Here is a 25,843-nt window from a genome sequence, read left to right as displayed (position 1 = left end):
GAGAACTTTTAAAACATCAACCGAATTTACTTTCCCTAATTCGTTTTTTCTATTAGTTTGTTCTAGTATATTTTCCATTAATTTTAATAAAAACCAGGCAACCGAAAATTAGAAGAAGACCGAGTCCCATCAAATTAAGTATAGTTTTTTGATAAATTAACGTATTACCCCAAATATCAATGTCAACCAAATATCAATGTCAAGATTATTTTTTTATCCTCGTAACCAGAGATGTTTCGTACTCAACAAGAGTCTCATTCACTTTGGTAAATTTATCTTACCTTGAAGAGGATCAATATGTTTGACTTGAAAAGTCCGTTTCGTCAATGGCCATCATATTTCAGACTAGGTATATGCCCATGCGTTGCTACGAAATCAATATGATAAAAATGCATTGATATGTAAAAACACTAATTATTATTCTATATTTTTATTAATATCACTAAAAGCAGATGTTTACTTACCTTGTAAACATAAAAATAGAAGGCACTTTCATCAAATTAAAAATAATAATAACAATGTTAAATATAAATATTAGCAACCTCACAAGATTAGAACAGTTATCTATAAGAAGTTTTAACTGAAATTCGGGCAACATGCACAACCTCAGCAGTATAAAGAAGTATAATAAAATCACAATTCCAAACATTGTAAGAGAAACACCTTCCGAATTATTTTGGGCACCAGCTTGATAGAGCGTGCCCACCAGGAAAAAAAACGTGAATCAGACACTGAGGGGGCAATGTCAGCCAAGTTCATTGTTAATGACAGTTATATGACATTTGATACTTTTGACACGGACAGTCACAATATCCTATATTCAGAACCGTCAGGAACCTCAGTTATGCCTTAACCAAAATAATATTGGTCTAATGTCATTCAATACTTTAGGCGTGAGGGGTCACAATGCCTCAATTTGTAAGTGAATGACACAACCATCAGGACTTGTGTAGTCTTGAGTAACAAGGACAGATATAGTACCTCAGAAACATCCCGCCGACCTTGATGCAAGATAAGTTCTTTGAGCATTCGCCGTCTGAAATGCTTGCCTTTAAGATAAAGAAAAACTTGTAATTAAATCCTCTACGAGGTCATGCATTCTAAATCAAGCATATCATCAGCGGACAGTACTAACAGTGAACAAATCAAACTGTAAAGTATAACAGCAGTTGAAGTCTTGGAGAAAATTACCCGTGAGAAGAACAAAGACCGCATGAGAAGTTCAAGTTGAAACTCTGTTTGCACCAATGATTTAATAAACAAGTCACCGTAGCAGGACAAAAAGGTTGATATCTGAAATTGTTTGGCACTACTACTAACCAGTATCTTTAATATAGAGGAATATGTGATCTACGATAATGGACACCAATGAAGATCCTGCTGCTTCTGCAAGCTGGCAGACAAGTAGAGTAATAAGGAAAGAAAATGGAATAAGGATATAGGCATAATCTATCTTACTGCAGACAACACAATATCAAAAGCACACAGAAGTAAACCTGTTGAGCTTTTGGATCTATGTCTCCCCTATTTAGGCACACAGATACCCCAGTCATAAATGGAAGAAAGGCCCGTAAGCCTGTCAAAAATATTAGTTTAAGTTCAATTTTTTGCAAATAGTAATTGAAGTATTGAACTGAATGGTCAAGCTTCATAGATAGGAACTGGTTACCAGGTTCACTTAAGGCAGGACAGACAACTTCTGTAATATGTAGCTGAACCTCAAGCCCAAGTGGATTGTTCTGTTCTGTCCGCTGGACCGTGATCTGACGTTCAAAGCAAAGTGCGAGCCAAGAAACCCAGGAAAAGGGAAGTTCAGCAAAAATGAACAAGTTAATAAGTTACACAACATGTTATAAAAATAAAACTCAAACCACTAATGTTAGCCTCTCCAGATATTCCTTCCAAAAATCTTTCACCACCAAAAAACATTCGTTTTGCACCAAAAAACATTCGTTTTGCACCATCAAAAGCGTATAGGTTCTGAAATTTCCAAAGGATACGAGGAGATCATTTCCTGTCCTTTTGAGGCCTTCTCAAAAGCATTTTTGCTTTCTCATTGTCCTTTCTGAACCTATATGTAATTGCTTCAAACAAGAAATGAATTTCACTTATAAATTCCCAGTGAAAAATTGCTCCGCAGAAAAATAAGAAGGAAGGTAAAAATCACCGAGAACTAAGAAACGAATGCTTTTGCCACGGCGGGTACACCCCAATGATAAAGAAACCCAACTTCTAACCTGAGAACTAAGAAACAGTACCTTGCGTTTGCCACGGCGGGGACGTGGCCGGCGCTGGTGAAGGCGGCGACGAGGAGGATGCCCCAGCGGCGACCGGATCCGGCTCCATCGCTGCGATCTATGAGGATATATAGAAGAGATTAGGATTTGGCAAATTGAATTTCGCACGGGAGGATGTCTTTGTACTTGACGATTGCTGAAGCTTGCCATCAGGGGCATCTGCGACAGCAAGCAAAAGCATGCACCTGTTTCACTTGCTTCTTCTCGTAGAGCAGGAAGCCAGCAGGGAAAAAATAATGTCCTTGCCAAATGCAACAATAAATGACTTGCTATTCAGTACACATAAAGAGACCAACGACGAACCAAATTACCATAGAAGCATCAACAAATTGTTGCCACCAAATAGAAAGCCAGGACATGTTCTCTTGTGTGTTCTTTACAACTTGATCCATTGTTGACGATCCTTCCATATCCTCTTCTGCAAGTTGACTGTACTCTACAGTACACAAATGTCCAAAACATAGAAACAATTACTTCAAAAAATAAGTGTAATAAATATATAGATAACTCAAATTTAGGAACCCCCTCCCTCTCCAGAAATAAGAACTTAATCAATCTGCTGCACTTGGTTTGTGTTCAGGCGTGGGAGATAATTGCATTATTTTGAAAACAGTTTAGAGGCATTTATCCTCTCCTAACAAATCAATCAAGATCCTATTTTTATGGAAATGAAAATGGAAATAGACTAAAGGAAATAGATCCTGATCAGTGACTCACTATCAATCTATCATGAAGGAAAGATATTCGATAAACTGGAAAGCTCATACCTGCTGCATCGTAGTAGGAATGTGCAGAGAAGATGTCTACAATCCCATCGTTCCCGTCAGCACCCATAGGGAGTGTCTCGTCAATGCCATCACATTTGGCGTAATAAACAGCAGAAACATCTTCTGGTGGAACCCAATCTTCAGGCCTCTCACCTCTCGCACTGATCGCGGCACATACTTGACAATAGACAACATTTCCACCACAAGCAGCATAGTGAAGTGGGGTGCTACCAGCTCCTGCCACATTGAAGCCCAGGTACTTTTCAAACAGCGAAGCAAACTAAATGACAATATAGCAGGCAAAATGGAGAGCAGCCCACCATTGAGATAATCTGTCCTGCGCACCTGTTCTGGTTTCTCCCGATCTAGTGAAACTAAAACCACACAATGTTAGAGCTTAGGGATTAAAAAAAGATGGAAAATCTGTCCACATTAAGAAGTGAAACAAATGGACTCAGAATCAGTAGCAGCGTGAGAGAAACCGGACTGGTAGAAAAGCTGTCAAGAGCAACAAGCAATCGAAACTAAGAAACATCTGAGTGGAAAAACAGATAACAGAAACAGAGGGATGGATGAATGGTCATTACTGAAGCCGCAATACTTTATCTTCAACCAGCGGTTCCTTGGTCGGGTGAATTTGTAAAGGGTCGTCAGTTGAAAAAGACAGGTAAAGACATCTTAAGAAAAATGTTGGGAAAGGGTTCCGGTGATTGTCAGCAAACAATGATTTGTTACTTAACAGAGACATTACAAGACCAGTCTGAATACAGCCAAACAGAAGATAATTAATTAGAGCATCTCAAGAGTTCCCAACAATTTCTTCCCAAAATCAAGGGATTCCAAGTCGCCAAAAATTATTGAAGGAGTATCATTTCCAACAGTTTCCAACGAACTACCTTTCCAGAACAAAAAGGTAATTCCTGCTAAAATATTTTGACATTATTCAGTACTACACGGACCAACCAGTCGAGTGTATCTCATGCGACCTGGAGCTTGTTTCAGTATTGCACAAGGGACATCATTCAAGGGTTTCGGTGATTGTCAGCAAACAATGATTTGTTACTTAACGGAGACATTACAAGACCAGTCTGAATACAGCCAAACAGAAGATAATTAATTAGAGCATCTCAAGAGTTCCCAACAATTTCTTCCCAAAATCAAGGGATTCCAAGTCGCCAAAAATTATTGAAGGAGTATCATTTCCAACAGTTTCCAACGAACTACCTTTCCAGAACAAAAAGGTAATTCCTGCTAAAATATTTTGACATTATTCAGTACTACACGGACCAACCAGTCGAGTGTATCTCATGCGACCTGGAGCTTGTTTCAGTATTGCACAAGGGACATCATTCAGTTCTTAACTTTTGTTCCCAACAATGTTTCTGTACAGATGTTTTTGATATGCCGCTAGGCAATCACTACCATAGAGGCAATCGCCTGATAGAGGAAGCAGCAGACTTTGTAAAAGAAAACATAAATGAGATAAGTTTGCAAAAGAAAAAGGCATTCATTCAGGAATCAGGATCGTACAATGGGATCAACACAAATGGCCACCGTTTATCCTGCGCATACGCATGGAGCAGAAGCAGCCCATACTGCAGGACTGTCAGCTATGCCTCCCAGAGGGTGATCACTCTAGGCGTCCACACCTGAGTGCAGCGCAGAGAAGATTGTTCAGACATACTTGCATACATACACCCAACCTTCTGGTGGAGCACATGACCATGAGATAAATTCTTTCGACTTTGGCTGGTGATGGTATCTCGTACCTCTAAGATGACATAGAGCCAGATATAGGCCCAGAAAGACCAGAAGAGCTCGACTAACCAAATGCCCAGGTCTGAGATCTTCATCTTTGATCCCGCCCTTGGCATAACCACACAGACAGCGTGGATCAGAAACAGATCAAACGCCATAGAGCCGATGAGTGTGCCTGGACCTAGACCTGCAAAGCTCCAAATTACCTATCGTGCGTGCCACACTTGAATGGATGAATGGATGGATGTGAAAAGGTGGAGCACCAAGCTAGCCAGTTACATAGTATATATATTGAAAAGAAAGAAGAAAAAAAACCACACTTGTACTACCTCCTGCTGTGAGTTGACCGAGGTTACGGATGGCGTCGATGGTGGCGAGGGAGATCTGAGGGAAGTTGGTGCCGAACGCGAGGAGAGCAATGTCCGCGATGGTGTAGTTCCACACCTTGTCGCGCCTCACGACGGGTGCCCCGGTGCGCGGGTCCACGCCGACCACCACCTCCCGGGAGTGCCTCATGATCTGCTCAATGGATTTGAAGAAGCAGGCAATGACCGCGGACAGCCCGACGAAGCAGTAGGCGAATTTGAACTTACCATGACTTAGTGGGGTGCAAATCCATTGACTTGAACCTCTCCGACCACTTAGCGAACCTGTGGTAATCACCACCATAGAAACAAAATCAAATCAAAATTGCTAGTGCATATCAATGTGAAACACTGAAACCATTTAGTTGTGTAGGAGAGTTATGTCAACTTTTGACATCAGCTCCTTGAAAAACCTTAATTACGAGCCATTTCACTACACATTTTGAACTGCAAGAAAGTATAGCAGAACTATAAACCTTAATTACGGGCCATTTCAACTTTGGAGCATCACAAGAAGTCTGTTGTATGTGCTAGTGTCTACTGTAACATAAGAACCTTTTTTTGTTGTAAAGAAGCCCATAAGTTTACCAGGTATAAATAGGTCTAAATAACTAATTATTTCATTATAATGGTATTTTGTTCCAGAACCATTCTTTCCAAACATAGACAATCCCTTCATCACCAGCATAATTTCCAAATCAATCGATAAAAAAATGAGGGAATGGACAAAGTTGGCATGCTTTTGCAAGGAAGAAAAAGGTCATACCATAATCCTTAGTGAACTTGAGTCAGGGTTGGACAACTACAATCATCAAAAGGTAGTTGGACAGCAAGGACACCATTCCTGGCCATAAGTGAACCCACTGGTGAGAATGTTTCAGCCACTATATTCTCTTTGCCTTTATCGTACACCATTCTGAACTGTAACCCCCTTAATTTGTTCATCGATTTTCTTTGAACGTTTGGCTGTGACGGAACTGCCATATCACTGTTTCCTTGGCTAAAAGCCTTGAGCCACCATTGTGTCAGTCCAGTTATTCCATATCGAACATTGTCTTTGTTCTGCCTGGCACATTGATAACGAACCTCGTACAGAAATGTTGCTGGAATCTTGCTTCCAATGCCAACAAATGATGTAGTAAGACTGAGACTCGGTGTATAACTCTCATACTTGAGTTAAAGAGGATTCTCACACCATCACACTCAGGAATATGTTTTGTAGGTTCACCATACTTGTATTGAACAAGACCTCCATATGGACCAATCATCAACAGCACTTTAGGCCAGTAGATGGATACACTATCGAGTCCACTCCAAACTATTTGCTCTGATGACAACACTAAGTCTGCAAGAAGCTCGCCAATGATTTCAACTGCCATCTTCTGTCCAAGTCCAATCTCCAGGTCTCCACCGTTCCTCTCTTCTATAGGGTAAGCCGTAACTAAGAGCTTTAAAAGGCTAAAAGAATTTGACCGAGCAGGTCTGAAATCATGCTGCAAATAAGGGTCTGATGAACCAAATACTTTCTCCTTCCCCTCATCATTTTCATCCTCATCAGCATCAGATTCATCAAATATGATCTGCCCAACCCTGCTACTGATGAACTCTCGAGAGATGCTACCATTAGAGAAGCATTCTGCCAACTCCTTCAAGATCTGCTTCACAGCCTCAGAGCTCCCTGCACCATTAAATTCAACGATTGATTCCAAAGCCAAAAGTTGAGAGAAAATACCGCCAACTCCAGTAGCATCAGCATTTTCAGCCGTTGTGCCAACCTATTCGACTTTACTAACAACAGCCTGATCTTCAGCTTTCTGCTCCTTCTCCATGCTATCCTCTAGCACACTGCCAGCCCTAGCAGGAAGAAACTCCTCCATGTCATTCCAGATAGGCTGGCCCAACACCATCACTCACACAAGTCCAACACAGCCCACACGATTTATAACAAAAAAGAAACACACACCTAATCATCGCACGACAATGGCTCCTCTTCATACTTCAGCTTCTACTACTTCTGTCCTGCTTCATCAGGTGTGACACTGCAGGGCCCTGGAGCAGCAGCAACATGATGGCTTCAGGGGCGGCGACCCATTGCCGCTACTGGGCGGCGCCCCATGGCCGGTGTTAGGGGCGGCAGAGGGCGTCTTCTGCTGGTGGCTTTAGATATGGGCAGCGCGAGAGTCCAGACCTGGGCTAGGAGAAGGGAGGGCCGGTTCTAGCTGGAATTGATCATCACACCTTCACTACGAAGAGCAACAGGAACACGAGCACTGCCTGGATCTCCTGCAAAACCAAGCACATCAACACCGATTCGCATGAGCCAACACAACTCAACAACCAACCGAATGACATGATCCGGATCGGGCACACGGGGATCTCCGAAGCTTACCCTACGGAGAAGGTGGTCATGGAGCTCCCCTCCGTCGTCGGCGGAGAGCGTCGTGCTGCGGACCGCAAAGTAAGAGAAGAAGGCGAGGAGGTGCAGGAAGTAGTAGGGCTCCGAGATGGCAGCGTCTTGCCACGGGAACGGGTGGCTCTGCCCCGCCGCGCCGCCGCTTGCCGCTGGCGCAGACGCCTCCGTCGCCGTCGCGGAGGTGGATCTCGCGGATGTACCGCCCCGCTGCATCGACGTCCTCGCAGCTGTCGTTCTTGGCGAGCCGCATCCACCGTCCTGACCAGGCATCGCGAGAGAAGTCCGCGGCGCGGCACGTCTCCAACGCCGGAAGGGCCGCGTTATTGTCCGGCCGGAACAAGAGGCGGATGCGGCGCAGCTCGGCGCGGTACTTACCTCGAGGAGGAGAACTTGAGCCCCTCCCAGCTGCGGAAGAGGAGGACGACGGTGAGGCGGAACTCCCTCGCGGCGAAGCGCGGTGCCACCTGGAGGCGGAAGGAGTAGGAGCCGTCGCCGTGGTCCACGATGGGGGGCCGCGACTTTCCTGGGGACTGCCGGAGGATTGGGGGCGGGGGTCACGGAGCGAGATTGCTGGCGGCGCGCGGGTCATGGAGGCTGGGGCGTGCGCGGAGGGGGACATCGGGGCGGATGCGGATGCGAGATTTCGGAACGGAGGTGCGCGGACGCGCGGGTGGCAGAACCGTGCACCACGCTATACTGTGGACGCCTACACTAAGGCCTTAAAGAGTAGTAGAGATTAACCGATTTTGAATCGATCTTTTACGAATCTGCTTTGCATGTAAATTACGTATTCCATAATAAAAACACAGGGCCGCCTCATGAGGCCCAGAAGGTATGACGATATAGATCCTCGAAGCGGCACGTACTATCTCCGTAGTGCGGCGATTGAGGTTTTGTTCCGCTTTCTCAGGGTTTTCTATCGTCTCGTCTCCCATCGTCGTCGTCGCCCGCCGCTGCTAGGTTTGGGAACTTTGTGTTCCGAGTGATTGAGAAGAGAAAGCTCACTCGATCCGTGGATCGTTTGAGAGAGGGAAGGGTTGAAAGAGACCCGGCCTTTGTGGCCTCCTCAACGGGGAGTAGGTTTGCAAAAACCGAACCTCGGTAAAACAAATCCGCGTGTCACACTCTCCATTTGGTTGCGATTTGTTTTGCGCCCTCTCTTGCGGACTCATTTATTATTACTAACGCTAACCACGGCTTGTAGTTGTGTTTATATTTGTAAATTTCAGTTTCGCCCTATTCACCCCCCCTCTAGGCGACTATCACAAGGCGAGCATGCGGGGGCGGCGGCGCAAGGTGAGCATGCGGGCGGGGGCGCAGCCGCGCAGGGCTGGAGGCCGCGGGCGTGGGCAGGGTTTCACGGAGATGGACCTCGCAGAACACAAATCGATAGATGGGCCTCGCAAACACAAATCGGCAGATGGGCCTCACACGGCGTATATGGCTGTATTAATAAATTTAGTACCATATTGCTCACCAATTGGTGTTGTAACCTGCTTATATGTGCTCCTGTGCATGTAACATCACAATTGTTATCACATGGTGCTTGTATCGTCCTGTGCGCGTGACATGTGCAGTAATTCTATTTTTTGGAGCATGCACGCAGGAGCAAGCGGGCCCTACCTGTCAGAGACTACGCGGCAGAACACAAAAAGACAGGCTACTATTGCTAACTTAATAAGTAGTAGAGATAGTGGAGATGGAGAAAGAAAATAGAAACATGAGAACTTTTAAAACATCAACAGAAATTACTTTCCCTAATTAGACTAAATATTAGTTTGTTCTAGTATATTTTCCTTTAATTTTAATAAAAAACAGGAAATCGAAAATTAGAAGAAGACCGAGTCCCATCAAACTATGTATAGTTTTTTGATAAATTAATGTATTACCCCAAATATCAATGTCAAGATTATTTTTTTATCCTCGTAACCAGAGATGTTTCGTACTCAACAAGAGTCTCATTCACTTTGGTAAATTTATCTTACCTTGAAGAGGATCAATATGTTTGACTTGAAAAGTCCGTTTCGTCAATGGCCATCATATTTCAGATTAACCGATTTTGAATCGATCTTTCACGAATCTGCTTTGCATGTAAATTACGTATTCCATAATAAAAACACAGGGCCGCCTCATGAGGCCCAGAAGGTATGACGATATAGATCCTCGAAGCGGCACGTACTATCTCCGTAGTGCGGCGATTGAGGTTTTGTTCCGCTTTCTCAGGGTTTTCTATCGTCTCGTCTCCCATCGTCGTCGTCGCCCGCCGCTGCTAGGTTTGGGGTTTCCGGTGGCCAGGACCCAAGCCAGCTCCGTCGGGCGCCGTGGGGAACTGCTGGGAGGGGCGGTCGACCGGCGGTGCCTCTGCTTCGGGTTCTCCGTACCGGCGTCGGAGGGGATCGGATGGCATAAGGTACCGCGTGACCTCCCTCCTCGACTCATTATTTCACCGATTTATTCTGCTGGGACGTGCCTATGCGCTTGTTCCATGTTTCGTTGCCAGGATTATTCTTCTGGGATGTGCCTACGCGCTTGCTTGCGCTTGTTCCATGTTTGTTGATTGGATTAATGTTTGGCGTGGCAAGATTGTTTCTTTGTTGTTTGGATTGAGGTATGGTGCGCTAGGTTTGTTGCTTGACTGAAGTTTCCTTTGCTAACAAATAATGTGGAGTGATTGCCTGCTGTTTGAGGGGTTGTCTCAACGGGAGATCTGTTCTCTCCGTGATTTGAGGGGGTTGGACTTTGGCTGTGTATTTTTTCTCAGATTCGTTTTGTTCTTTGTAATGCCATAGTTGTTTGCCAGCCAATTGGTGTGGGTTGTATCAGTACTAGTAATTTGCCCGTGCCCTGCGCGGGGTCATTGGTTTATTTGTTTACACCGTTTAAAAAGTGTTGCTTTAGATATATGAAAGCAACAATAATCTAGTAATAGAACAATTCAATCTACAAATATAGCAGCATAATCAGCATAGATGTTATATTACAATGACGCTGCTTGAAGAGAGCTGAGCAGATATATATACATGTATTGAAGCAACAAAATGCTGGTCTTAATGAACACAAAATAATTATACTCTGAAATAAAGTTTACAGTGAGTTTCTGCAGCCACGCACTGAACGCGGATCAGTCATATGTACAAATTTCTAAAGGCAACAAAACACTGGTGTTAGAGGCAAAAAAATGCTGATTAAAATAATCAAAAAATTTGATGCTTTTCACGATAACATTTAATCTTCGTGAAGTCCACTGTCCTTTTTTTTCGATATGTAGTGCTCATTTTTTTCAGTCTATATGTGCCTATTAAGCTATTTTAGCGCGGTGATCATCATCTAGGGTGGAAAATAGTGCCTACCCTGTACATGTATACATATATGTACATATGCATGCAGATATTTAATAATATAGGCTACCACTTTGTGTGTATACATAATATGATCCATGTTCACTATATGTACTGATACATTGCATATACAAATATTTATTACATGTAAATATACATGGACACGCAAATGTCTTGTGATGCATGTGATTATACCAACTAATAAAAAAATCGAGAAAAGGATTGCACTGTCGATTCCTCGTATCCTGGCCATTAAGCCATGGTTTGGCTACCACACTCCGTGGTCAGATACCACGGCTCCAAACAGAAACAACAGAGGACAAAGGAGGAGAAACCAAGTGCATGCGTAGCTTTTGTCAGCAAAGAAAAAATTCGAGAGTGCTTTGTTGAGGCGTGCCTACCTTTAAAACTCAATCAAATAGAATATAACCTATAGGATATGTTTAAATAAAAAACCTTATTATTAGTTAGCTAATTTTTAGCTTAAATTGGTTTCAGTGTATCCGAATACAAGGGCGAATATATGAGTTGATTTTTAGCGTAATCTTTCATTATTTATTAGACAATCACATTTAATTTGAGCTAAATTAGTTCCACCTACGAATCAGCCGTGTGTAATATGTCGTTCTTCACTTCCACTTCCATCATTATAGTGACTATCCACTTCCATTGGTCCCTTGCTTCTTCATAAGTTAAGCAAAAACTTCGAGCAGAAATCCATCCAAAATTTGCTCCCGTACACCATGCAGGATCCCCGTTTCTCCCGATGACCAATAGCCGCAAAGATTAGGTGGGGGCTGTGTGCCTGTGTATTAGGGAAGGGGCGATGGAGTGCCTGTGTCTCTTGTTTGACAGGGGATGACGAAATAGATTGGGCGCAGACGACGGGGACATACTCACATACGTCGAAGCAGTCTCCTCGAGCGACGAGGTAACAACGGTGAGGGCCACGCTGGAGATCAAGCGACTGATCTGCCACGCTCCAGATTTCGCCGTGTTGTCCGGGCTTGTGTCGGCCTCCTCGTGCGGTCGTCGCCGCCGCGCAGACCCAGTGCTCCGTTGTTCGCGTCGATAGTTGCAGGTCGTCGCCATATAGTTGTTGATGCAGGCTTCTCAGTGGCACATCGGTTGCTCTCGGACTCTGATTAGGTGCCCCAGAGGATCCTACTGAGCTGCCTCAGCTGCGTCGGCGTTTCCTACGACGAAGTGAGGATAGATGCGTTGCGTGGGCGGCGAGGCCGCTAGCTGAAGTGGGGACAAATACGTCGCTACCTGAAGACGCCATGGATGCGAGCTCTGATGCTGCAAAGAAAGAGGACATACGAGATAGAGCAGTCTTGTGCTATCCACGGGAGCTTCTCGATGGCTCTGAAACCCCGCGCCTACAATGGCTGCTACCTGAGATGCTTTCGTGGGCCTTAGGAGCAGCATCGGGCGGCTAGCTGACGTGGACGTATGTGTGAGGCAACGACAAGCGATTGGCGACGGAGACGTTTGCGAGCACTCTTCACCGCCGTCGTCGGGCGATCGCCTTTTTTTCCATGGAAAACGTTTCGTCGTCTGTGAAACCATCTGGTAGTAACCCTTTTCATTCCCAAAGGTCGCGTGAGTCAGAAGTCTGGAAGCTACGCGCGTGAGTACGTATTGGACCGACGTTTTGACGACGCCGTCCAAAGAAGATCTGACGGCCGAAGTTTTTGGAGGTGGCGTGGCTGAAGGAGGTGCCCGCTTTGCGCCCGCGTTTAATAGATATAAGAATTGGTGGGATTTGCCGATTCGGCGTTGGTTGTTCCCAGTGTTGGTGGTTTTTACTGCAACCGGGTGATTATTACTTGTACTCTTGATTAGCAAGTCAGCAAGAGGAGCTCAAGCCACGTGTTCTAACGTGGGTAGTCGTATAACTGTGGTTCCTCTGCCCATAAGTGCAGATTGATGTACGGTGGCGGGGAAGGGATCTGGGATTATTTTATAAGGACATTTATTTCTGTAAGGGCTGATTTGATGACTAGGGATCACGAGGGGTTCCATGGAAGAGGAATCCCCTTGCTTTTCAATTTTGAATAGCAAGGGTATTTCTCCCCATGGATCCATCCATGGTCACCAAACCAGCCCTAACTGTATAGGCCCAGCCCAGAGGATGGCTCTATGGCTTCTTTGCCCGCTACTCTGGTAGCACGAAACTTGGCTTCCTGTAGGTTGCTGCGTTGCAGCCATGTAAGTTGGGCTTCCTGTAGGTAGCACGAAACAGAGGCCAAAGTGTAGTTCTTGATGCATTTCAGTTATTGGTGTTTGATCTTTTTTAGTGGATGGTTTCTATGAATTGGTAGATGGTAACAAGTGGTATGATTTTGTGTTATTAGTCATTCAAATATTACCTTTAAAAATTGGTAGCTGAGTGGATCGTGTATTTGGCCTATAGCCTTGTCAAGACGCCCAAACGAAGTTTGGTGTGAGGTCATTTGGCCTCTGTAAACTAATATTGAAAACTATATCATCTCAATGAATTAACATGTTTAATGGAAGATTTTATTGTAGGTCATCCAACTTATATGGAATTTGCCATTTCACACCGCCAAAATCCATAATTGTTGGGTTTAGGGATGAAAGTGGTAATCCGAACTGCTAGAACAAATTTAATATTTTAAAATAGATATATATGAAATTTGATGTTGATTTTTCTTATGTTATCTAGCACATTAGTACAAATATGAATAAAATATTACATAATTTTTTTTATGTATTATTTGCTCCCTACAACACAAAAAGTTGAAAAAATTACCGAATTTGTTTCCGAATCCATACCGAAGTTTATATCTATTATTTGAGAAAATATAGGATGAATTTGATGTTTACGTTTTATGAATCTTTACAAGCTGGATGTTAAAAACAAGAATACAAATTTGTATTATAGATTCTATATCCTATTTATTCGCGATCAAAGAAAAACGACTAAAAAACTGATTACCGAATAAATACCGTTTCCGACCGTTTTCATCCCTAGTTGGGTTCATGCTCAAATCACCACAAGTAGTATGTTTATGTCCATTATTAAAGTAGTGTCAACATGTCAGTCCTTTTCTTTGTACACATTCATTTCCCTCCCTGGCTTCTCTACCAAATACCAATGTCATCGCGGGAGGTGCACACGAGTGTGAAGAGTATGGGTTGTAAGGGCACAATTTAGCATGGAAATCCATAGCAAGGCTAATGTCAGGGGCAAGGGTGCAAGACTATTCACCAAAATGTTCCTAGATAATGTCATAAGTAAGTTGTGATTTCGTACGCATTAGTGCTAGTGGCTTTGAGCAGAATGAGTTTGGTAAGTAGCTCCTTGGCAACAAGGGTAAGCTGTAAGCGAACTACGAGGACAGAAGTATGGGGAGATTAGGATCGAGATCTAGGACTAGAATAGGTGAAAGAGTTGGTTAGTTAAGAACCGTAAAGATGAACAAGCACTCATGACATCACGTAGACTAGAAAATTTTGGATTGAGTAATTCGAGTTCTAAAAACTAGGATTTTGAACTTTTCCCCATGAATTACCAAACAAATCACAGCTCAAGTTTGGGTTTTGGGTAATCTTGATACTTGAATCACCTTGAAAAGAAAAAAAAACAACACCCTCCTGTGCTTGTCAGTAGCAATAAATGGTAGACATGACATTGGGCTCAATTTCCATCGCATCACCAACCCTCCTCTTGAGCATCATCCCTTTGGACCATTGTTTTCAAGTCGGACGACTTGCTAGTCGTTCTAGCTGATCGACTTGGGCGATTAATCGCGATTGGTCTAAACCGACTTGGTCGCGATTAATCGGACGACTTGAAAATAATGCTTTGGACCCATGCTAATGGAAAACATTTGGGAGAAGTCGAGAAGAAGGGATTTTGAGTTGTTTCTCACAGTGTCTGGCGTAAAGTGTCGAAGAAGAGGAGTGTGACTATTGGCTTCTCTTTGATATTGTCATGGAAGAAGAGTGTTGGATAGCTGTGGGTATCGCCAAAGAGGTTGAAGATTGGGGCCCTTTGATTGTGCTAGCATGATGGTGCAATGAAGGTGATGGAGAGCATGTGTTCATGTGGCTTTGGTTGCGTTTGTTAGCATGGTGTGATGGTGTGTCGCTGTTTGATGAGATTCTTTTGGTGGAGGTGAACAGTGACAGTAAAGCCAACTCTAGATTGTGCAGCTGTCAAAGTGCAGCTAGTGTAGGGTGTCGGGTGAATCATAGTCACATAAAACATATTCAAAGGCATTGACTAGACCTTGGTATGCGGGGCCATTTTTGACATGCATTGCAAAAATGTCACGCAAGTAGTGTACCACATTCTTTGACCCTACACCTCGACCTCGTTGACTAAAAAATTTGGTGAATTAGGTAGGCGGCATTATTGATGGGGGCTTGGGTCATTAGGTTAGGCTAATGTTACAGGGTCATTAGGTGAGGCTGATGTTACAGGGTCCAATCAACTTTGGGTAAAATGGATAAATCAGACACTGAGCCTTAATACCTCAACTACCTACAAGAAGATCATTTTTTGGCTGTAGGTAATTCAAGTTTGGGTATTGGGATCTATGCCCACATGTAGCGTAGGAGGCCAAGGAAGTTGCACCAGCGAAGCACGTAAAACATGATAAAATGTTGCATCTTGGAAGGAGGTTCAAGAGGTGTAGTGGTCTAGCCTTGATGGCGAGAGTAGTGAGGAAGGGAAGGCTTGAGGTATGTTAGCATGCTCCCCCCTCTTTATCTTCTTGTGTCAGATGTCCAAACAATTGAAGGGGAGGTTGCTTGATGGGAGATGCGATCTAGGGGTGGACAACTAGCAAAGAGGCGAAACTGGTGGGATGGCGCTTAGTTGGCAGAGGGAATTCGAGATCAGCATGGGAGCTTTTAGGAAAGGAGCCAACAATGGGACGAGAACTTGGCGTGGAGCCTTAGGTGGGAAGCGATCCTAGTAGAAAACCATCGTCTAGGCTAGACCCCCGTTAAGTTTCTCACACTTACGAACTCAACTCGAGTGAGAAAGAAGCTAGCCAATTAGGGGAATTAGATGAAAATGGCTTAGTGATGGCAGATACGATCGTGGATGTCGCGATCAACGATGTTGACTATGATGGTGGTCAAGCGGGTGAATAGCGACAAACACCCATCGTGGTGGACACGTCCTTTGTGATGTGGACAAGCATTGGGCCAGTCAATGAGGGTGACAGAAGTCTAGATCTAGGGTGGTGGTCGATGGGCGGTGTTCGTACTTGAGTGTGGAACAACCAGAGTCAAGTTGTTTGGGTTGGAAAAACAATAGAAAAGTACAATACTCCTACTTGACTCCTGGGAGAAGGGGGTAGGTAGGGAATGTTGGGGTGGGTTTTCCTCAAGAAACAAAATGCTCCATCAATTTAGTGATGTCAAGGGGGTTGACATTTGGCATTATAACACATTCAAAATTATATTAGCTTTTTCATGATTGTTATTATTGATGGAAGAATATAATATTAGCTTAATTACTGAGATATCAACACCAATTGCTCTACTATGGCTGCCTCTAGTGCTTATTAGGTTCGTCATGCACGATAGATCCAGGTGGAGGGGAGTGGCAGAGAAGGAAATTGCTTGGTCAACTCTGATTATAAAGAGAAAAATAATAAAGGTGGACCCTAATGCCACTTGTAGTCCACATTGGCAAAAATGACTTTGAAACCAATTAGAGGGCCAAATTTGTTCGGTGTCAGTAGTACAATGTCCAATCAACAATAGCCACTAGTGTTCGAGCTGGAGGGCGAAAATCGACGACAATAGTTCATTGCTGGAACATGAACTTGCTCCTTTTCCCTGAAGTAAGTTATGATGTTATAGATTGCTACATAAAATTAAATGGGAAACTCAAGTAGTAAGCTGGAGAGGTAAAATTGATATGTTTGAAAACTAGAAGTTTGGTATTGGGACCAAAATCGTTGTAGATCACTAGCTTTGAAAATTATACTTGCTACAAGTCTTTCTGTCTCCCTCACCTTATCACACTAGGTCGATTGAGTTATTTGTTTTGATGGAAGCCCTTGCAACCTTGGGTTGTGTTCGCGTTGCTTATCCTATGACTTGAGCATCATTGTTTTATGCATGCTAAAGGGCTACACTAAGTGATGAAATGGCAGAAGGAAAATGAGTTCCTAAAGAACAATGTTACCTTTATCCTTGGCCTCATCTTTGGTTTTCAAGATATAATGGAGTTTGATTTACTGAAATGTATCGCAGAGGCATCGTAAAGCATGAGTAACATGAATGAGTAGGGTTTATGAGGGGGTGATACATCTCTATCTCTACTACTATAATGCACCACTTGTCGCAATTCCATGGTCATCTCTTTTGTAAAAAAGTCCCTATACTTCTTTTTGTGCTAACCCGCAGTCCAATTACATCTATCTTTCTCTTTTCTATTAGGTAGTGTTTGGTTGAAGTGCCAAGTAGAACGGAGTCGTTCTGTTCCAGTTTTGTTGTTGTTTGGTTACAAAGTAACTAGAACGGAATGACTCCAATTAGGGAATATTCTCCTCAGATCCGGAACCATCCCGCTCCAAAAAATCAACCGGACGGAGCCGCTCCGTTCCCAGCCCGCTCGCACAGTCACGCTCCGTTCCGTTCACTCTGCAACCAAACAAAAAACAGAGCCACTCCGTTCCAGATTACCAAAAACAGAACAGAGTGGCTCCGTTCCTAGAATCAGGGATGGAACGACTCCGTTCTACTTGGCTCCTCAACCAAACACTACCTTATTTCTCTACTATTATAAAGCACCAGTTTCGACCGTTCGACGTCGTCCTGCGTCATATTTTTGCAGAATTCTCCCTCAATTTTCCTTGGATCAACCTGCCGTCTCGTCCCCACGTCTCCTCCCTCTCTCTCTCTCTACCTCGCCAGTTAGTTATTCGATCCGATTCATTCGCAGATATCAAGGCCTCTGTTTTCCTGTTGTTGTGTTCGTTAGAATAGCTGCACCCAATTTGCTCGTTGTAGATGCCATGCTCACGCTAGTTAAAGATCTTAAAATAAAAGAAAGTGTGGCAGTACTTATCCTTGCGTCTCCCCAAATAGAGAGATAATGATCTTATCTCTTCTCTACTTGTCCCTGCATCTCTGCTAACAGATAGATAATGATCTTATCTTTGCAACTTATCCCTTCACTACTATAAAACCCCTACCAGTGGTGTGAAGGCTGCGTTCAACGTTGAGTGTTCCTCGACACCCTGTCGCTCGGCTTCTTCGCTAGCTCCATGCTCGTGGCCACCGTGCACCGGGTTACCGCTGCCCGCTGCCCATGGATCGACGACGACCTCAACAAGGGCAGGCTCGACAACCACTGGCTGCTCGCCGTCGTCTGCCTCACCAACCTGCTCGTCTACCTCACCGCAACCAGGCGGTACAAGTACAATGCTAGACGTCCCAGCGCCGACGACAGCGTCAACAACGTCGAGGTGGCCGACGAGCCCATGCTCCACTGATCGATCCGGAGTATACGAGTGTGTATCATCCATGTGTATACGAGTGTGTATCATCCAAGTGCAGTGCGTGTAGATCCAACGTACGCGTGGAGTAGTATAAAATTTAATAACTTGTTTCTTAGAGGGAGGGGAGGAGAGCCACGGTGTCGGCTGGCTGGGACGGGCGCGCGGGATCTCATCCCGTCGGGTGAGGCATCCGCGACCCGATCCGAGCCTCCCTCACACCCCTGCCGGACGAGGTGCTGCTGGGGCTGTGCCACGACGGAGACGACCTTCCGACGCTTGACGCCCACGGCAGCGGCGCAGATGGCCTTAGCGATCCATAGTGTGGCGATGAATAATTTAGTTTGTGTGGCTTGAAACGATTCAATTCATCATGTTTATTTTTTCGTGGGTTGTATAACTTATTTAGCTGGGTGGATTCGATTGTACGAAAGCAGCATACTTGTTTGTAGCCTATCACGTAGCATTTGCTTATCCTTTCTCCATTTCAGTTTATGTGGCTAATTGCATTGGTTAGATTGTTTATAAAATTGTTTGCAACTAGTGCAGTGCAGTGTTCTTAAGGCGCCTAGGCGAGCAAGTGCACCAGCCAAGCGCCTTAGCGCTTAGGCGGCGCCTAGGCGACGCCTAGGCGGGTATGGCGAGCAAGGCGACCAGTTTTGCCCGGGCGCCTGGACGCCTAGGCGACGCCTAGGCGACGCCTTAAGAACACTGGTGCAGTGACTTGGGATTAGCACACATATATAATATAAGATAGGTTTGGAGTGTCTACTATGTTTGTGTTCTTTGTAGGGCTTGATGATTTTATACAAAATCACATTTGTATTTTGGTAATTACTTACAGTCATTAGCTTAGAGTTAACATGAATTACGATTCAAATATTTACCATTTGTAAGACCTTTTCAGGATTCTGGTACACAGATGATCATGAGTAGTTTCTCTTGTACACTTGCTTTAGCTTTAATCATAGTGTTAGCATTGTATGCATAACCTAAAATTACTTCTCCAAACTATAAGGGTAAAAATACTGAGTGATATGTACACATGCCTATACTAATTTATATATAGTATAGATAATAAGCTGTTCAAATAAACTTACACGGTACAAAGAAGTTAGCAAGGATAGCCCATATACCGTTGCAACACACGGGTATTATACTAGTATAATTTAACATGTGACGAGAAGCTGGTCTCCTCAAGGTAGGAGCAACTGGAGTTCACAGTTCACACAATTGTTTCACTGCCTCTAGTCCATGGACCTCATGGTCATGTGAATGCTAGTCCCTCCATGTTTTTTGTTGCTTCTTGGTAGTTGAGAATTTTAGGGGTGTGGGTTCATTCAGCATTTATCCAATCAACATTTTATGAGAGCTGATTACAATTATATTTTTCTAGATTAGAATTTACAATCACATGCAACATGTTGGTGTAAAAGATCACAAATCATGCAAACATAACCTTAGGTTCACTGTTTTTAAGGCGTCGCCTAGGCGTCGCCTAGGCGACGCCTAGGCGTTCGGGCGGTGGTCTGACGCCTAGGCGCCTTGCCCGCCTACCTCGCCTAGGCGTCGCCTAGGCGCCGCCTAGGCGTCTAGGCGGTGGTCCAACGCCTTGGAGCGCCTTACCGCTTTAAAAACCATGCTTAGGTTGTTCGGTGAAATTTCGCTAAAGTGGCTTAGGCAAACAAAGTGCACTATTGGGGTTAGTAAAACAGAAATTTTGTAGATTTTTTTTATAAAGTTTACTACCATATAAATATGATTGCATTTGAGCAAAGTCATGGCAAAAAAGTGGAGACCTTAGAAGTCTTCAAGCAAAGGGCCATCAAAGATGGCACATGGAAGGAAGAAGATGACACAAACATGCGAGAGAAGATGGTAACTTGTATTTGGAAGGTGGCCTTGGAGGTGTGTGGAGCAACAAAAGGGAGTGTATGCGAAGCTAAAGATATTTGTTAGTGGAAAAGAGGAAGTCCAAATGGCTATGGAGGCGAAGAATGATAAGCGTTTGTACCAAGACATGACTGTGGACAACATAGAGATGTACGTGGTAGCAAATAATGGTAGGGCGTTTGTAGATCTTTACTAATGTTTGAGTACGAAGGAAGTAGGTAACCATTACTTTTCTCTCTGCCCAGTTCCTGATACAAACAATACCCATATGGTAGTATTGCACTTTAGTGGGAAAGCCAGTTCATGGTATAGAGGCTAGAATCTGACCCATAATCACCGCTGATCTAATTGAACTGGTTCAGAGGGTATTCCCAGATGCAAGCACCTCACCTCAATGATGTTGAGGAATGGAAGAGATTCTACCAAGTCCATAATGGTCAAGATTCCACACAGAAGGGTCATGCCGTGAAGCATCTTATTCCTGTGGTTCTACAGCAGTAGTAGAAGATTGGTTTGTATTTCTCGCATCTTTTTGATAACTTGATTTGTGAGTCTCTGACCACGAAAAAAAGTTACTACTTTACTGAACTGACCTCGGGCGTGTTAATACCAGTTGAAACACGCTTTGGTCCCTCATCCGTGAATCAATCCCTAGCAGGTTTTGTCTTGTATCCAAGTAGATTATAATCAATATCGGTATCTATGGACCTTAGAAATTCATTCTTCACCTTGCTTACTTTTAAGTATGGTTAATTCATCCCGACTAGTATCTTTGGACACCGAATAAACCTTCTCCCTCTTCTAGGTACCTAACCTAATCCCTAGTACACCATCTATCTCTACATCCAGGGTCGCCTCCAATCTCGTTCCGGGTTAAAAAAGCTGAGTGACTTAAGCGGTATAGATTCTCAGCATTAAAAGAAGATAAAGCCCAACCCTATTACAAAAGGCGGGAAAAGTCACTCTATGTAAGTATTCTAATAAATTGGGCACACATTTCACTATATAGTGAGTTTGAGTCTAGGTTACTGTACCTAAGATGGATTATATAGCCTAAGTCGGGGAATAACTAAGTAGATATTAGCTTTAACCAAAGCATACTTGTGCATCAAAGGACAATATAGGATGACTATGGTTCGTGAGAGGAAGACGAGGAACTTCAACCAAGTTTAGTGCATTAAGGATGAAACGCTGCACCTCTTGGTGGAGGAAGAGATCAGATATAGATGGCGAGAGTATTTTGACTAATTGTTCAATGGGGACAAAGGGGACACGACCTTTCAGTTGGATGAGTCTTTTGATGACATCAATAGACGCTTTATGCATAGGATCCAAGAATATGATGTTAGAGTGGTACTGAAAAGGATGAAATAGGGTAAGGCGATGAGCCCTGATGGTGGCATGGAGATGCCTCAGGGACATAACTATAGTATCGCTAACCAAGTTGTTCAACCATATCTTTTGGTCGAACAAAATACCTAACAAGTGGAGAAGTATATTAGTAGATGAACAAGAATAAGGGAGATATTTAAAGTGGTACCATTTATCGAAGAATTAAGTTGATGGGGCATGCTATGAGGCTATTGGAGTTATCGAGCATCGTCTGAGAGGAATAACGAGGATCTGTATGAACCAATTTGGTTTCATGCCCGGAAGGTCAACCGTGGAAGCCATTTTATTAATAGGATATGGGAAGAGGCAGTAAAAGGTGACTTAAAAGGATGGAGTACACCTAAAGATTTAACCTTGAACAGGAGTGCATGGAAAACAATTATCTATGTGCATGAACTTTGACTTGCATTTTCTGTTGGGTTTCAACTCTAACTTACCCAACTTGATTAGGACTAAAAGGCTTCATTGTCGTTATACATATATGATAGCATTAGGTTTTTAACTTCTATGCACGTTAGGAACCTATATGGGGTTTTGTGTTTTGGAATTTCATGAACTTTGATGGAGTTGAATGTTATGAATAATTCCTTTTGTGGACATTGACATGAGACTTGATCCTAGGAACATATTACTTTTGGTCTTGCATTGACATACTGTTCACTTATTGTCATTTATGTTTTGTTTGTAGCATCCATAAGCCAATGTTATACAATCTCTATGTTTTTGTTTCTTGGGGACTACAATGTTTTCCATTTATATGATTACCTTTCATGTAATTTTTGGAATAACTTGCCACTTCTTGTGACCATGATTTGTTCGTTTTGTAGTTGTTGCTTGGATACATTTGTTTTCAATAGTGAATTTTGTTTCCTTGCTTGTAGTTGGAGCAAATCTAAGTCGTTAAATTGAGAATAGTCCAAGGAAACCTAATTCATCCTATTTTGGCCCAAGACGACGCTTTCCACTAGAATGAAGGTGGCAAATGGGTTGTCTTTGAGGAAATCTAATGGTAGGTTTAAATCAAAGCTTATGATGGAACTTGTTAAACAATGGCGAGAACATCAAGCAAATATGAGGTGCATGAATCTATCCAAGCGTAATAACAACATCTATGTTGGGGCAGAAGGAGCCAACATAACTTCTCCCAACGATAGCAACATTTGGCCAACGAGTGCTTTAGTAGCAAAGAATAGCAACCCAAGATATGTGCTAGCCTCAAAGTGTGCAAGCCAGCCTCCTACAATGTGGCTAGAGAATAGCTTGAATACTTCATCGGGTTTCAAGTGCTCTAAGCTCTCTATCGTTAGGAATGCACTTCCTTCGAAAACACCTAAGGCGTCTGTCTCTTGGAAGTCAAAGGATGATTCGAATGCCATACCAAGACACCTAGAGCAATCTCACTGTAAAAAGACATCTAGAGCAACTCGAACTCACTTCAAGGCGATGCCGAATTTGATTCACAAGGCAAAGAATGTTGATACCTCAAATCTAAACGATGGTACCTCGGGTTCAAGTTGGAGGGGTCAGTCGGATTCATATAAGGGAGAGGACATAAATATCGGGAAGGAATGCACTAAAACTTCAGAGTTGTTGAAAAGTAGAGAAGCCTCAAGAAAATCAAACATCCTAGTGGTAGATCGGAAGGATCCTAACAAAGATGAGCCAGACAAAGTGAAAGGAATCCAAGATGAAGTTATGACCAAAGAAGAGGGAGTGAAAGGCCATACCTGTGAAGGTCGTGCGACGTGTTGGAGTTGTCTTAAGCAGGCGAACACCACAAAGACAAATGATGCTCCAAATTTAGGTTCATTGTTGGTTGGTAACGAACACATGCAAGGCCTCATGAGTAATTTGAGAGATAATTCATCCCATTTGTTTGAAAAGAATCATTCAAGACACCAAAGGGATGATCCATGTGAATATAGAGAAACAAACTTGAAGTTTCCTAATAGGATCCAATCAGTTGGAGGCAATGGGAAAACCAATGATGTCACATCTAGGAGGAAACGACTCTTGTTAGAAGAAAAGGCTAGCGCACACGTGCAAAATGATCTTACTTATGGACCGATGAAGAGGCGGAGGTACATAGAAGCCAACGAAGATGAAGAAGAGCAAAATGATCTTACTTATGGACCGATGAAGAGGCGGAGGTACATAGAAGCCAACGAAGATGAAGAAGATTATGTCGGCGACCACCATCCGGTGCATATTGAAGATGCTACCACTGAATTGACACCGCAGGATTCTATTTCAAAGCATTGCGTTGAGCGACAATGCTATTGTTGCTCAAAGCCTATTGACATACCTAGATGGAGGTACAGTAGATGTGAAGTTTTCTTTTTTACGATCTGAAATGCTAGTCTTTGTATGCTATTTTTTTTCTTTTCTGTAAACAGTGGAACCTTTAAGATAGATGGAAAGGAACACATATCACTGGCTGGACATTTGTCATCCAAATCTTGTGAGAAAGTGTGGAAATTGTCATCATTGCCGAAGGTGGTTCAAGTGACAAAGGTTCCTAGAATGGCAGTGTGGCCTAAGATATTTAAAGCATCAGAACCCAGTGGTGACAATATTGGCCTATATTTCTTCCCTCCTGAAATGAGGTGACTTGCTTAGCCTTTGTGTTTCTTTCCATTACTTGTACTATCATTTTCTTGTGTATAAATGTCTAATCATTTTATATTCCTCCCTAGGCACGATGAAGAACTAGATCAACTAGTTAATGAAGTCATGGATAAAGATTTGATCTTGCGAGCTATTATTGGTGAAGCTGAGATGCTGATATTCCCGTCTGTTCTACTACCTGAAAGATATCAGAGTATGATCTTTCTTTTGTTTGTAAAAATATGGCCTCTTTTGGACTACATAACATATCTAGTAATTTTCTATTACGCCGATCAGTTTGAAGCGGAACTAATTGTTAGATTATTGTATGCTGGTCAGTGGCGGAGGACCCGGTGGCCAAGTATGGCAGCTGCCATACCTAAACTTTCGATAGTCTTATTATAACTTCTACTGTTAGAATAAAACCATGTCTATTGTAGTGGTTGCGCTTTGGTGTTTCAATTAGCACGTCTTGGGTACGATTCCTGTAGTGTGCGCCATTTTTTTTTCCCTTTTTTCTACCTGCTACTACAATGTTCGATTCCTGCATGCACCATTTCCTCGATTTTGTTTCCGTTTTTCTACTAGCTACTACTTATATTGTCATACCTTATATTTCTTTTGTCCTCCGCCACTGATGCTAGTATTACATTGTACTGTTTAATGTAATTGCAGCATTCCAAACCAAACATTACCTATGGGCGGCCTTCAAAGCAAAGGAGGATAAAGGTGATGCAATTGTAGAGGAGGAGGTTGAGAAGGGAAATTGCGTTTCAAACCAGCCAGACAAGGTACAGTCTGATAATGCTTCATTTCCTTCAAACCATGGACTGGACCGTCCAAGCATGGAAGCTCCCCCTCAAAGCAGTAGCAGTGTCTTTGGTATTGTTGTCCGACAAGCTCCAAATCTTGAACCAGAAGTGAAGCGATTTATCCAGGAGATGGAACGCAAAGGTGCGTTGGTAACGGTTATGAGGGGGGAGGCAATTGGTGGAGGGCCATAGCCAAGCAACACCACGACCACTATGCATTAGTTGTAGAGAGAGTAGAGAGTAAACCATGTCAAACTATGCTGTAGTTGTATAGAGTCTGACACATAACGTCGTGGACTTGAGCTCTTGTTCAGTTTTTTTTTGTAAGGTACCTACAGGTTTGGTCATATGATAATTTCTCCGGAACGGCATACCTTAGCACCTGTTTTCTAAATGCTTGTCATTTCCCCAGTTGCAATTGTGTCTACGTGCCATCTGGATTCTGGTTGTTTTTCCTAGACTCTTAGAGCTAATTTGGGAACCATATTTTTCCAGGGGATTTCCATTTTGATTGTTTCCAAATGCTACTTAAATGGCTGCTTCGGTTGCAATTGTGGGTATGGTCGCAAACTAACTGTATCATATTTCCCATATTTCGAGGATCTGATCTGTGTAATCATGTATTCTTTGCTTATATATTTGTGCGTGTATATATTCGGCCTTTTTTTCCTGATGAAATCAACTATCATCACGTGGCTACTTTGGAAG

At 43.3% G+C, this 25,843-nt stretch overlaps 2 protein-coding genes across 18 annotated transcripts; one reads left to right on the top strand and one right to left on the bottom strand.

Moving 5' to 3' along the window:
• Window positions 1-613: 613 nt before the first annotated feature.
• LOC103640801 (magnesium/proton exchanger 1) lies at window positions 614-5,681 on the bottom strand. Of its 11 annotated transcripts, none has more exons than XR_004853104.1 (13): window positions 5,664-5,681; window positions 5,416-5,472; window positions 5,152-5,341; window positions 4,834-5,009; window positions 4,595-4,713; window positions 3,385-3,438; window positions 3,065-3,301; window positions 2,259-2,733; window positions 1,670-2,084; window positions 1,497-1,576; window positions 1,321-1,393; window positions 1,192-1,235; window positions 614-1,049 (listed from the first exon to the last, which is right to left on the bottom strand). XR_004853104.1 is itself a non-coding variant. In XM_020545950.2 (12 exons), the coding sequence occupies exons 6-12, from the start codon at window positions 2,617-2,619 to the stop codon at window positions 939-941; spliced, it is 693 nt and encodes a 230-aa protein (XP_020401539.1). In that variant the 5' UTR covers window positions 2,620-2,733; window positions 3,065-3,301; window positions 3,385-3,438; window positions 4,595-4,713; window positions 4,834-5,045; window positions 5,152-5,412; the 3' UTR covers window positions 614-938. The 11 variants fall into 11 exon arrangements, 3 of the variants coding, with proteins under 3 accessions (XP_020401539.1, XP_020401538.1, XP_035819225.1); XR_002265781.2 differs by lacking the exons at window positions 5,416-5,472; window positions 5,664-5,681 and having other exon boundaries at window positions 2,259-2,355; window positions 2,483-2,538; window positions 2,609-2,733; window positions 5,152-5,412; XR_004853103.1 differs by lacking the exons at window positions 5,416-5,472; window positions 5,664-5,681 and having other exon boundaries at window positions 2,259-2,355; window positions 2,483-2,733; window positions 5,152-5,412.
• A 2,746-nt stretch (window positions 5,682-8,427) lies between these two features.
• On the top strand, window positions 8,428-25,640 carry LOC100276865 (uncharacterized). Of its 7 annotated transcripts, none has more exons than XM_035962993.1 (6): window positions 8,428-8,560; window positions 9,874-10,010; window positions 22,598-24,031; window positions 24,113-24,322; window positions 24,413-24,537; window positions 24,999-25,640. In XM_035962993.1, the coding sequence occupies exons 3-6, from the start codon at window positions 22,686-22,688 to the stop codon at window positions 25,325-25,327; spliced, it is 2,010 nt and encodes a 669-aa protein (XP_035818886.1). In that variant the 5' UTR covers window positions 8,428-8,560; window positions 9,874-10,010; window positions 22,598-22,685; the 3' UTR covers window positions 25,328-25,640. The 7 variants fall into 7 exon arrangements, with proteins under 7 accessions (XP_035818886.1, XP_023156892.1, XP_035818888.1 ...); XM_023301124.2 differs by having other exon boundaries at window positions 22,544-24,031; XM_035962995.1 differs by lacking the exon at window positions 22,598-24,031 and having other exon boundaries at window positions 8,431-8,560.
• Window positions 25,641-25,843: the final 203 nt, after the last annotated feature.

This window comes from Zea mays, chromosome 10 (genome assembly GCF_902167145.1).
Source record: "Zea mays cultivar B73 chromosome 10, Zm-B73-REFERENCE-NAM-5.0, whole genome shotgun sequence".
NCBI classification, from domain to species: Eukaryota; Viridiplantae; Streptophyta; class Magnoliopsida; order Poales; family Poaceae; genus Zea; species Zea mays.
This window is presented reverse-complemented; position numbering and strand designations above follow the sequence as displayed.

Coding starts and splice junctions, on each gene's coding strand:
- LOC103640801 (XM_020545950.2), bottom strand. Junction 1,764..2,258: donor CCCGCCGTGGCAAACGCAAG/GTACTGTTTCTT, acceptor TTTGAACGTCAG/ATCACGGTCCAGCGGACAGA. Junction 1,394..1,496: donor TAGATCCAAAAGCTCAACAG/GTTTACTTCTGT, acceptor CTTGTCTGCCAG/CTTGCAGAAGCAGCAGGATC.
- LOC100276865 (XM_035962993.1), top strand. CDS start 22,686: ATGAAGGTGGCAAATGGGTTGTCTTTGAGGAAATCTAATGGTAGGTTT. Junction 24,323..24,412: donor TTCTTCCCTCCTGAAATGAG/GTGACTTGCTTA, acceptor ATTCCTCCCTAG/GCACGATGAAGAACTAGATC. Junction 24,538..24,998: donor ACTACCTGAAAGATATCAGA/GTATGATCTTTC, acceptor ATGTAATTGCAG/CATTCCAAACCAAACATTAC.